The sequence below is a fragment of the Perissodus microlepis genome, chromosome 7, assembly GCF_051167445.1.
Source record: "Perissodus microlepis isolate ML-2025 ecotype Zambia chromosome 7, ASM5116744v1, whole genome shotgun sequence".
Classification (NCBI taxonomy): Eukaryota; Metazoa; Chordata; class Actinopteri; order Cichliformes; family Cichlidae; genus Perissodus; species Perissodus microlepis.
The window spans coordinates 15,377,654-15,390,471 of record NC_140467.1 but is presented as its reverse complement, the minus strand read 5'-3'; the positions used below and the strand labels follow the sequence as shown (position 1 = coordinate 15,390,471).

At 41.9% G+C, this 12,818-nt stretch overlaps 1 protein-coding gene across 4 annotated transcripts in view; it reads right to left on the bottom strand.

Moving 5' to 3' along the window:
* Nucleotides 1–12,818, bottom strand: part of reln (reelin) — a 97,188-nt gene that overhangs the window by 71,843 nt on the left and 12,527 nt on the right. For all 4 annotated transcript variants that reach the window (XM_084933760.1, XM_084933758.1, XM_084933756.1 and 1 more), the window contains exon 2: nucleotides 2,284–2,391. In XM_084933760.1, coding sequence (XP_084789886.1) covers nucleotides 2,284–2,391 — 108 coding nt within the window. The remainder of the gene's footprint in view (nucleotides 1–2,283; nucleotides 2,392–12,818) is intronic.

Genomic DNA, 12,818 nt, shown 5'->3' with positions numbered 1-12,818 from the left:
AATTCCGTCATGCTCACATCCACACTGTTTTTATGACGTGTAAAAAGCAACAAAGGATGACACAGAAGATTGAGGGGATTTCTCTCTTTAGAGGCTATTGGGCAGTCATCGTGTCTGCTTGCTACCACAGCTTTGACCACACCAACCACTGGACATCCCAACGCAGCGAGTAAAAACACTAACCTCTGTGTCCACAGCTCCCTGACTTTGTCTATTTATTCCACTTTACGTCTTTTTTAAAACCACTGATTCCTTCTTTGTCTCTCTCTTAGGATCTCTTTGTTTTGCTCTTCACCTCCAACAACACAAACACAGCCAAAAACAAAAGAAATCTTCTCTCACGCTTCATCTTAAGCTGCCGTTTCAGTCTTTCGGTGATTTATTAGCGATCTTCTCGCTACAGTGGTTTCATTCTCCCTGTGCTATAGTTCATGCTAGTTGCTGGACTGATACATCTGCCAACCACATGTTCCCCCCAGCCAGCCAACACTTCACTTCAGTTGAACAGTTGGACTGTGTGTGTGCTCTTGAGTGAAAGTTGGTGGTATTTCTATTGAACGTGTGCATACGCATGTTGCAGTCCATTGTGTAACCGTGTCCCCCACGTGGCCTCATTCAGAGGGATTAGAGCCCCACCTTATCCTGCTCATAAACACCATGTTCATAAAACTCCCTCGTGGAGTTGCGTGACCCTCTTGCGCTCAAAGGCACATTTATATTTGTCACAACACTGGACATGAAGAGGCATCACACTGTATTATTGTTCCACTGCATTATCTTCAAAGCATTTTGGAAAAACGCTGACTCTCTGTTAAGTCACCAAGTTTCCATGAGCTTATTAATAAAGGACGTTCTCTCTAGGAGAATGTCTTCAGCCCTTCCAATGCTGAGCAGCCTTCAACAACTAAGTGGACCACCATGTTCTGAAAACTAGCTGAGTTTCTATCACTCGATCATAAAAAAAAATCCCAGTGTACCTCAAAAATGCACAGAAAAATTAATCGAAGGGAAAATAAAACTATAAATCTATTAAATCGTCATTCAGAATCTCCTCTATGACAAGACTGCTTTTGCATGTGCCTGCTGCTCCATGGAGTCCTGAATCCCACAGTGGGAGGGGTGGCTGGAGAATTAGAGCAGAGAGACAAAGTGCAGAAAGCTCTTCAGCTGAGGACCAAATGTCTAACTGGCACTGCGAAACCCAGACAGATTACACATGCTGTAACGGAAGACTTTGCAGACTTACTTAAACACACATCTTACAGAAAGTCACCGTTCCACAAGCTGCTGCCTATCAGGGTAGGCGTATCCTTAAAACTTTTCAAGTAATTAGAGTGAAGCTAAGGTGACGCAATCCGTGCTTGGATGCCTCCCCAGTAACAGAGCTGCCAAGAGTGAAGAACTGCCCTGGCCAGAGTGAAGTCAAAGTCTGAAGAACAGTGGAGTTAGTCAGGATAAGGGAGCCCACTGCGCAGCAGTTCTGGGCCACTAGCCCTGTTCTCTAAGGAGTTCTTTATAGCTGTTCCACTGCACCAAAAGAGCCCCCATCCGTGCACACAAGGGCTCCATCCGCAAATACTTCATCTGAGTCTACAAATCTTGGTTGTGTGTCCAAAAAAGAGTTGCACTTAATGCATTTCAGTTGCATGCTTACAGTGTAATTCGATTACAGTTGTCAAAAGTGTAAAGACTTATAAGTTTAGCTTTAATCTTTTAAGAATAAAGAGAGATTCAATTTGTATCATTAAAGCAGAGCATGCAGACAATGCAAAGGAAAGGCAGACAAAGAATAAGATAAGTTGTTTGCAAACTTCATCCAGTTTAATAGCAACATCTACCACCTAAACTGTTGCTATATTTGCATCTCTGGATAAAAAAAATTGTAAATCAGCCCGTCCACTGGGCCTTTACTCCAACATTTGGCAAGCTGGCCTGGTGATCACTTGTTATTTTAAGTTTAATCTTTTAGAAAGCTCTACATTTTCTGCTTTGCTCTTCATATCTATCTTATATTCAGTTTTTTTTGTTCTCTCAAACATCAATGAAAACCCATCTGACCGAACCCTTGATCACATCATCCTGACTCCTCATCCATCACGACCTGTCATAACCGGAGAAGGGAAATGGTCTTATGCTGAGTCTGGGAACGGATGTGGATCACTGAGCTGGATCGTAATACTCCGTGGTCCCAGCAGACACTTCTCGGGGTATCTGAGGGTTTGCTAGTACTAAAAAGCATAATAAAAAAAAGCAGCTTGTATTGGCAAAAGAAGCAAGACTCACCAAAGCCAAAAGCAGCTGGAGCAGGAATGGGAGCCGACTGGACTGGTGTTGAGGTGTAGAGGCCAGTCACCAGGAGACCATCGAAGGATACACTGGTGGAGATGGTTACTGAAGAGAGAGAAAAACAGAAACATTTTAAATATAATGCATCCAGCTGTTATTTGTTTCACCACCCCTGTATTAACACCTCAAATGAATACAGGAAGATGAACTGTGAACGCCAATTAGGTGTCAGAGATCGCAATTACTAAGTTGCATTTACGCTTCATTTGCAGGCTAAGCAGATAATTAGCAGGCGTGATGTACGTGTGTGGACAGGACGTTTGGAAGTATGTAGAGCAGCTCACTAACGTCCTGCTGCTAATCACATCAGGTGTTAGCACATGGAAAGGTAAACTGGCCGTTAAATGGGATGCCAACAAGACCAAACACCCTGCAGGAGGAGAGGAGAGTGCATGGAGGTGTTAAAGCAAAATCTAGAAGGTCACTTGCACACATATAAATATATTCAGACAGAAGTAGAAGCATTATTAAAACATGTGCAAGTGTATGAGTTACTTTAAAGGTTACTTTAAAGGTTGCTGAACCAGAAAACAGCAGAATATCCCCACATCACCTTTTACAGAGAAAAATGGTGGCAGAATGTAATCTACCTCATCCTCAACAAATCACAGCGCTTTAATCAAAGCCTGTCGTATTGACAACCATATTAGAACAGACTGATGAGCTAATTGGCTGTAACCCTGATAGCTTTGCTAAGCCTTTATTCTTCCCAGCCCACCACAAACAGCCACAGATCAGAAAACTCCCGGGAGTGTGTTATCCAGCTGAACACATCTACAGCTCAGTGTATCCCGCAGCACGTTAACTATTGATCAACCCGGTAAACAAGGGCCCTGAGTGATGGGACCACAGAGTCAGCTGCATCACTGGAGGAAGAGGGCTCAGTCACTGGACTGTTTCCAGCCAGACAGAGCAGAGTACGAGGAACAGCCCGTGGCTCAAAGGAGGAACACACACACCCCACCAAAAAAACAGAAAACAAAACCGTTTTGCACATCGGGGAATAAAATCCTTTGCGGCTGAGAAAGATGAAGGCATTGTTGTTTCCTGACCCTGGAATCCCCCTGCTTATGGAGGAAAACTGAATGGGAAAATGAGGCGACACCCACAGCGAGACTGTGTTTTAGTAAGAATAGCAACATGTCAGTTGGGTCTCAGGGCGTTCATTCTTCTGGGTTTGGTGCGTTACACTGTGGAATTCTGGGCAGAGCAGACTCCTGTGTGGCCCCGTCTGCCTGCCTGGCTGTCTGACTGGGCGACTCCATTAACATGTCCTCGCACAAGACGCTTGTGCGTGTGTCTCTGAATGTGTGTGTTCGCCGCATGTCTGTGTATGTTGGACGTGTTACACCCTGTCTTAGGAGCAGAGTTCAGTCCATCTCTTCCCTCCCTTTCTCTGCTCCATATCAAAGCCTCAATAATTCATCCCACAACACTCCTTACTGTATCCGGACGTTTCCTCCTTTGTTTTTCTGTCGTAACTTTTGCACAGGGATCCAGCGCTCCACAAGGAGTATATACTGTGTTTACTAATAGTATACACACTGTACATACAACTTCTCTCTTCTCCATTACAGTATAAAACAGTCGGTTTTATACTTTTTAATGTTGCTCTGATGATTTCTTTGAGAAACAGCCACTCGAGTAACAGGATCTAAATCTCATTTCAAGGACTTCCACTTTTTTTCCAGCTGCTGGCATCTCCTCACAGATAGGCTTTTAGTTCCAGTTCTGTGACACGCTGTTTCTCAACTTGTCACAATTTAAATGTACTGAGTGAGCCTAATTTGGGTTGAAAGGGTTAATGTTATGAAAGGCCTATTTTAAAGCAAACCATGCAGGTAACTAAGTATTTTGTCATGGTCCCCCTGGTCTACTTTTTGAGTTGCTTTACACTTTTTTAAATTTAGTTTGTTTTTCTAGTGCTTGAGGTTTTTAATTATTGTTAACTTGAGTTTTTGTTTCCTGTTTTGATTTCTTTATTATTCCAGCATACAGTGAGTCTTTGTTCTTGTTACTGTAGACAGCGTGTTTTGGTTCATGTTCTGTTTTTTATTCATTGTAGTTATTTTAGTCGCCTCAGCTTTTCTTTCTCTGTTCCTTCTGTCTCATCTTTCTGTTACTGTCTGTTTCTCTCGCTATTATTAATATCGAGTGTCAGTCTTATCTCTGTGTGTAGCATCTTGCCTCTGGATTACTTCCTGTTTTACTTTGACGGTTAGTTATCCTTCATGTCCTGTGTTAGTTCCACTTCCTGTCTCCCCCCCCCCCCCCAATTTGTTTTCAGCTGTGTCTCGCTCTCCACCTGTCTCAGTCCTCCATGTATATACACAGTTGTGTCTTACCTTTTGTCCCTTTTTGAAGTAACATATTTTCCAGGAGGCTCTCTCTGTTTTCCCCAGCCCCAATTATTACTTTTGGACTTCTGTTTGTTTCTCTATGGTTTTGTAATTTGGGACTTAATAAAAGGTTTGTTGTTCTTGTTATCTAACTCTTGGTGCCTAAACATAACCAAATACTTTTTGCTGTCTAAACCTAATCAGAGAGTAAAAGCAAAAGTTAAAAAAAAAAAAAAAAGAGCGAGAGACTGAAAAAAAAACTAATTAGAGAGTGGAGGAAAAAACAAAGTGCAAAACACACAGCTCACAAACCAGACACAAACCACCGTCTCCAGTGATTTAATTCACTGCCAATTCGCCAACCTCCGAATGAGGATTTTATCGCTCTATAAAGAAGGAAAATTACGTCTCAGCGTCCGCTGAAGCCATCGGACTGCACAGCTCTGCAACCCCAGCCGCATCTGATGGAAAGACTGGGATGCCCTGGGATGAGAACGCGCTTAAAATGATTGCGTTATTGACACTTCCTACATAGCAGTTCATATTATTAATTGTTTATGGAAGAGTAATTTTTTATAGTCCCTGTCATCCACTCCACTTTGCAAACTTCTACAGCAAAGTGTAAACAAGATATAAAAACACCAGTTACGCTTTATTTCCATTTCACACTTGATGACTGAGTGGTTTTTCATGGCATTGACATTTTGTTTATTTTTCTTGACCACATATCTGTGTGATTGTGTATGTGTAGATATTGGTGTGTTTGTTTTATATGTCAGAAATAAATGTTATCATGGTCGCAAATATTAACCAGTCAAAAGGGAGAGCTGTCTGCAGTCCCTCCTGGTCAATATAAAAAGCCTTACACTTAAAATATAGACGATTGCTTTTTTAAATTTAATATTAGAAATGCTTGGTTGTCCACAAAAAGAAAAAAAAAATAGCTGGCTCTAATAACACTCTGTGAGCAACAAGTAATTTCCTTTTGCTTGTCTGCTCTGAGCACTGCCAAATTCTATCAGCATGTACAGCGTGTACGCGAAGCTGTATTTTGAGAAAGATACATATTTTGCTTGGCAACAGAAGCATTATCATATTCGCTCCATGTTGCTCAGTGCACCTCTAACACATCCCTATCTGCAGAATGCAAAGAAAAGGTCTTTCTTATTAAAAAAAGAAAGAAAGAAAAAAGCAGGTATCATGTTCATACTATGCATAAATGTCCTCCTCATTTGTGCTATTTTTCTATCCCTCCACGAATACATTACCCATTCAACAAATCCGTTCCACTGTGTGGTTAAGACATGTTATCAGTCTTTACATTATGCAGTATTGATCCAAGGCCATGGCATGAAGCAGTATTTAATGGAGTAATGACTGAGTTTAATGGACTAAGTTGGACCAGGCTCAGTACGCACAAAACGCTCATTTCTGCACTTCCATTGACCTGCATCACCAAGGTTACGCACACTCCATTACTCTCCACAGACAACTTTACATGTGCTGCACAAATACAGCAAACAAAAGACTTTTTTCCCCCCTGCCTTCATTGTGCCGTTTCTCTCTTTAGCCGCGCTTTACACCTTTCCTACAGCTTCACTCCCATTGAGGAATCGCTGTAAAAGAAAAATCCTCTTCCCTGCACTTTCCCCATCAACTCCTTTCTCATGCATTTTCTGCTCCCTCGCAGCAGTGTACCTCTGTTTGATGTAGAACATGGGGTGGGGGAGAAAGAGTGGAGAGGAGGAAAAACAAGAACAGGGGTGAAGAGGGATGGAGAGAGAAGGGGTACTGGAGTGGCCCGTGGAGAGCAGCACTACCTGATCAATACAAATCCAGGATCTAAATTATTTAGAAAGGCCTCTAACAACCTTCTCTCACTCGCCTGTGGAATGCATCAGACAGATGAGCCAATCAGATGAGATCAGATCAGATCCAATCACCTGTGGGGCTGCTTCACTCACGAGCACACACACAGACACGCACACAGATCTAAAGGGAGGCCTTTGATGGTAGCCTTAACATTCTTGTCCATACTTCATTTCTGAGCAATGTTCACTTGGCCGAGGGGGATGAGGAGCCATGAGGCGGGCAAAAGAGGTGAAATTAATACCAACAGTCTCATTCAACACGTAGGCAGGTTCTGCGTTTTGGGGCATGTATTTTTCCATGTGCATTGTTTCTTCACATATGAACAAACCGAGTGTCAGGCTAGTGCTGTTCATGCAAACTTCTAGATTGAACTTTAGGCTTTTTCCTGTAGTAAGGACTAATCTTTGGTTTACATGTCAAGTGCACACTTAAAAAAAAGAACAATACGTGTGTGTTAACTCTGTATTTGCTGTATCAATTTTGACTGCTAGCTTAGTAATTGGGGATAAGTCAGTAGATCTTTAGCATGCTTTAGCATGTGTCTGAGCAGTTTCTGCTGTGTGCATGTCCGCGCTCAATCACCGTGCAGGATACAGGAAAACCCTGCCTTAATGTTTTCTTTCGCTAAACCTTTGCAATTTAATGCTTTACAACAAGTTGGTATTTTACAGCATGTGGGCCGGCCGCTACTTGTTTTTTAGTGCTTCTGTTCTTAATTAAATTTTGGTTATGTGATTCTTGTTGTGTTTAGGAAGGAAGAAGAAGGGAGTTGTTCAAGGTTTCTACAGACAAATGAGCTACTAAACATTAACAAGGCCTGCATACGTTGGTGAACCTTCATGTTTCAAATTTCAAGAGGCACACGCTAGGTCCAAGTGTCATGCCTGCAAGTGCTCTTGACTTAGATCTTGCAAAATCCTCATTACACTGTATGCATAGCACTCATACCCACATACAGATGCTCATATTTTATACTGGAACACACCACAGAGCACATCTCTTGGCCCTAAGCCAGTATGTAATATTGATGGTGCGATGTGGTATGCCTCATTATAGACACACACAACCGTGCTACCGCTCAACTATTGATGGGCCCTGGGCTTTCTTCACTTCTTGGGATCCACCAGGAGTAATGTTAGGGCACGAAGTATCAGAGCACCACACAACGCAACAAAATACACATCCTTTGCTGACAAGTCTCTCAGAGATCAAGTAGGCACACACACACACACACACACACACAGAAAACACAAAGTGATGACTAACTGGTAATGTTAAACTAATCTTCTGTGACAGTCTACTCTGCAAAAATATGTTCACGAAAAACTGCGAGTAAATAAAAGAAAAGCCTACTTTTCATTTAAATGTATGCATGTGCTAAACACTACACTACTTGTTCTGTCTGAGCAAATCTTGGTTTGAATTTGTATGATTAATTTTTCAGCTAGGATTCTCGATGAGTTCTTGTAGCCAGCTGCTAACCAAGAACAACAGGGCTGCATTATCATATCGCCTGAGTGCATTACGCTCTCCTGAATCCTATAAAAGCATTCTCAACGTGGGAACAACAAGGCACTGAAGAAGACAGTGAATAGGTATTTAAATTTTACAAGATACTACAGTATGGTTTTACACTAGTCCCAGAGGTGTGCTATTGCCTTTAGACATGACTGTAACGGTGCTAGACAAAGAACCTGTTTTTTTTCCTATATATAGTACAAACAGTGAGAGTGGAGCCATGAATGATAGAAGGTTTGGCCAATTCCTTGAGAAAAAAAATGGGTGTATTAAGCTGTCAAATACAAACCAAATGCTCATGTTGGAAATTCCAAACTAATGTGAATGGATCACTGTATGCTGGGTCAGCAATTACAACAGGGTCCAGAAAAATAGCACCCAGTGGCATTTTAAAAGCCATGGTAATGTCTCCTTATGGTGCAGCAAAGCATAATCGGTACTGTACTTGGCAACATGTGGCATGAGCTCATTCTTAGAAATAAAGAAAAAAAAAGCATGGGAAGGGATTAAACTAGAGCTGGACAGGAAGTCCTGGAGGTCTCAAAGAAGACCTGACTTACATCACGGACGAGTGTGTTTGCATTGAAGTGGCTGTGTGGTTGGCATGGCCTGAACAGCTCCTTTCTGCTCTTTGTGTACAGACACACCCACCAGTCTTTAGCCTCACCCAATTTCACTTCACTTGCACAAGTCTCAAATAAACCTATTGAAAATACCTAAAATGGAAAGAAATGACTTTAGAAGGAGGTTCTGACAAAATCTGATACAGCTGCTCCCTTTTATGCCAGGGGCTGAAAGTACAGCTTAAAGAAGCAAGAGTCTGAAAAAGTCATTTTAGCAAGACATCAGAGCACAGACAGTGCAAGAGAATATATTATCAATGAAATTCCCTCCATCCCAGGAGGATGCCCTTTTTGTTTCCAAATGGATGGAGGTTTTCCTGGCAACGATCTGGATAAAGATAGCCGACCATCTGACCCATATCCCACTGGCAGACACACGTGCCCCAGAGAGGACCAGGAAATGGAGGCCAGATCACAGGGAAGCTATAGTTCCATCTGTTTCCATGGCCATGCCAGTGTCGGGGTGCCACTTCACTCTGAGCTTCCTGAAATGGTTCAAACTGTCAGTCACCTGACCGTGACACCATGAAGGATAGGTTGCTGTTACCAATGACAATGAAGAAAGCAAAGATTGGAGCTTTAAACGGACAGCGTGTTCGTGGCCATCTGAATTGCCCAAGTCTAAGTCTCTCCTTACAGCTTCAGAAGATTGTGTGGGAAGTGTGTTTCTGCACATATATGTGTCATGTGGCGTTCGAGTCAGGTTTTAGAGGCATCATTCCATTGCGTAACCTTCTGGCACCATCCTGGCCTGCTGGCACCGCCATCTGCTGCTGTGAAACACTAGATCACAGACGACCTATCAGCCACGGAGCTTCTACAGGTCTGCTTAACTACAACATGTATAACCTTTTCTGCAAAAAGGCTCAGAGAAAGCAGTTTTTCCTCTTGGGAGCAGGATACGTGTCCTTTCATGATCACTGCCAGAGATAATAGCCAATTTCTGTTCTCGATCCAGTTTCTTCTATTGAGGTTCTACTCTGTTTACCAAAGAGGGGAGCTGAAGCCTTTACTGCCTGCCTAACTTGGCTTCACCCCTGCAACAGCCGTGGAGAAAAAACAGGAGCGAAGAGGCAGTTCTGTCACAAGCATCCTGTTCCTCACACATAATCTGCCTCACAATCACACTTCATTGTGCAGCTCTCATACAATGCATACAATGTTCACTGTGAAAACATGAGCAGGTGTGTACGGGATCCACAAAAAGGATCCTCGGTAAATTATTTTACAATAATCAAAGGTTTTCACATTGTAATATTTATGTTTCTACTTTAGGGGCTTTTCCTTTGTTAAGTACCACTTCCACCATCTGCAAGTGTTTTATGTCCTTTTTATTCGTGGTGCTAAAATGCTTACACTGGACTTAGAAGGAATACACAACCCCAGTGGGAAGGCATGTCCACCAATCAGCGAGGCAAAATAAGTCATGACAGAAGAGACTTCATAGCTTAGACAACTCAAAGGCTATTCTCTTTACCTGAGATTAGCTTTGATAGCACATCATCTCTCTGAGCTTTTAACATTATTCATTATTTCATTGTACAGAGGCCTCAAACTGCACGTAGATCCCGTATCATTACCCAGCTCTGCTTTGAGACTCTAAATTGGTTTTGATAGGCTGCACTTCTGTTACCTGGTCTTCATCTTGTTAAGAAATTTTCATATGAGAAGCATGAGATAAGAAAGTGATTGTATGTACAAGGGGAAAAATGCAAGAAATAGCCTAATATAACTGTAACCTAAAGCAGCAGGCAAGTGTTATATAAATATAACTGCTAAAACAAAATCCAAAACATTCGCCATGAAGGGAATGTTGTTCAGCATCAGATGCATAATTGGTGGTTGCTATAAAGGGTTATATTGTAATTGGGTTCAAGAACACCATGATTCTTTCCCTCTGTCGCGTGGTGGCTGCCAGGACTGGAGAGTGAGCTGTCCTTATGATCAACACCATGTGTTCTGTAGACAGAGAAAAAAGCTTCAGCTATCCAGGCCTGACAAGCAAAGCGTCTTCCGTCACTTGTCAAAGCCATCCTGAACATGCAAACGTGACATGAAAAGCCAAGGTGATCAAAATGCTAATCATGAAACTGACAAAATATAATCACATTAATGTTGGTAAAATGTTACAGAGGGAAGCTGCGACTGCATATGCCTTCCAGAGAGAAAATCCAAGGAATGCAGGAAAACGTTAAAAGCTGAGTTAGCCTGAAAAGTTGGGTAAAACCCAAACCACAACTTCTTGCATATTGCTGAGACACACAACACACACTGACAAATCTGTACTGTAATATAATACAAACTTGACTCTAAACTCATCAAAAAGACACCTGATCGTATGGTAATCTGCTTTCATGGCACCATACAAACAAATAGTAACCACAGACAAAAACACAGACCAAATCCAGACACTGGACATGCACAGCACTGTTGCATAACTCCCTTTCCATCTCACCTGCTCCACTGGGAGCTACCCTATACGAAAAAAGGAAGGAGACAATGAGGGCCAAGCTGTAAACTGTTAGGCATAACGTCAATGACAGTTTTGATGTCCCAGTCAGGGACACCAGGTTGCTTTGTTTAAAAGTTGTGTATCATATTTCCACAACTGGTTTATCTCCCACAAGGAGTGTAAACTAAACTGTTTCACAACTGAGTCATCTGTGCCAGGAAGGCATCTGTCAAAGCAGGGCCTTGAGGCTTTAGCCCAACGTAGAGCAGGGATTTAGATGGGCATTTAAAATGACAGAGACTAAAACTAATGACTGAAACATTTATCTGTTTAGTTTGGCCTACCAAACTACAACTTTTTTTGACATGCCAGAAAAAAAAGTAAAAATTATGAAGCACAAACTTTGTACTCTGTCCAGTCAATCAACCAACCAATGGTTCAAACACCAAACACCAAACCTCACATCAAATGAAAGTTAAAGCATTTCAAAGGCTCTAAAATTTCCTACAGGCCTGCATATCCAAAACACTTCTGTCTTGCATCAATGCATCAATATAAGTGACAAGGCGGTAAATCCAAAGTAAGACAACAGAATTTGTAATGTATGTGTGTTTTGCACTCTTTGGTGTGAAGATGGTAGATTTGGAAATCAGTATCTCAATCTTCATCATTAAGTGGAATCAATTACAAATGAAGAGAAAGAAAAAAAATACACGCCTTTTATAATTTCCTGGGTTCAGTACAGATAGCGCTATAAACAATGTATGTGTCAGGACTATTGGAACAGTTGAGACACATTTTTTCTAAACACAGAGTCTATGTGGCTTCTAAACCCCAAAACACGTTGCGCCAAAAATTGGTCCACCCCAAGGATCGGGTCTGATTTATACATCGGGGAAACCAAACAACCTCTGGCAAAGCGGATGGCACAACACAGAAGAGCCACCTCGTCAGGCCAGGACTCTGCAGTCTATTTACACCTACAGGCCAGTGGACACTCTTTCAATGATGAGGATGTGCACATCCTGGACAGGGAGGAACGCTGGTTTGAGCGAGGAGTCAAGGAACGTGAAAAGGGAAAGACCATCTCTGAATTGAGGAGGGGGCCTAATGGGAACATCTTTCACTATCTTACAATGCTGTGATTGCAGCCATTCCCCAACTCTCTGTGAATGGTACTCATGGCCATTGATCAGTGGTCTTTGATCAGTGGTTGTTGATCAATGGTCATGAGAATTTGCATATTAATGATCAAGGAACTGACCTCACAGCCCATTGTTCCTTCAGTGGGCTGGTTTCAGTCATTGTACAAATGTACTGTTTATTAAGGTTGTTGAAACCTGTAGTCGGCTGAGACTGAAGAAGTATTCTTCCACTGAAAATGCTACATCCAGATGAACAGAATCAACCTTTTGGGATGTACGCAAAGAGTCAGGTAGTGAAAAGTTTTATTTGAGAGATAGTGTGCTGTTGGAGACACACAACACAGACTTCACTTCACTTTCAAGGAGACAAATAGACAAAACCTTATAAACGCCAGTGTCTTGGAGCCGTCATGTTTTATTAAAATGAAATCACATTGCTTATATTGAATTATTTCCAACTGAGATGAAATAGCCTAAAAAGTGAATATTTTCATATTGTTTGTGAAAAAATATATATATAATC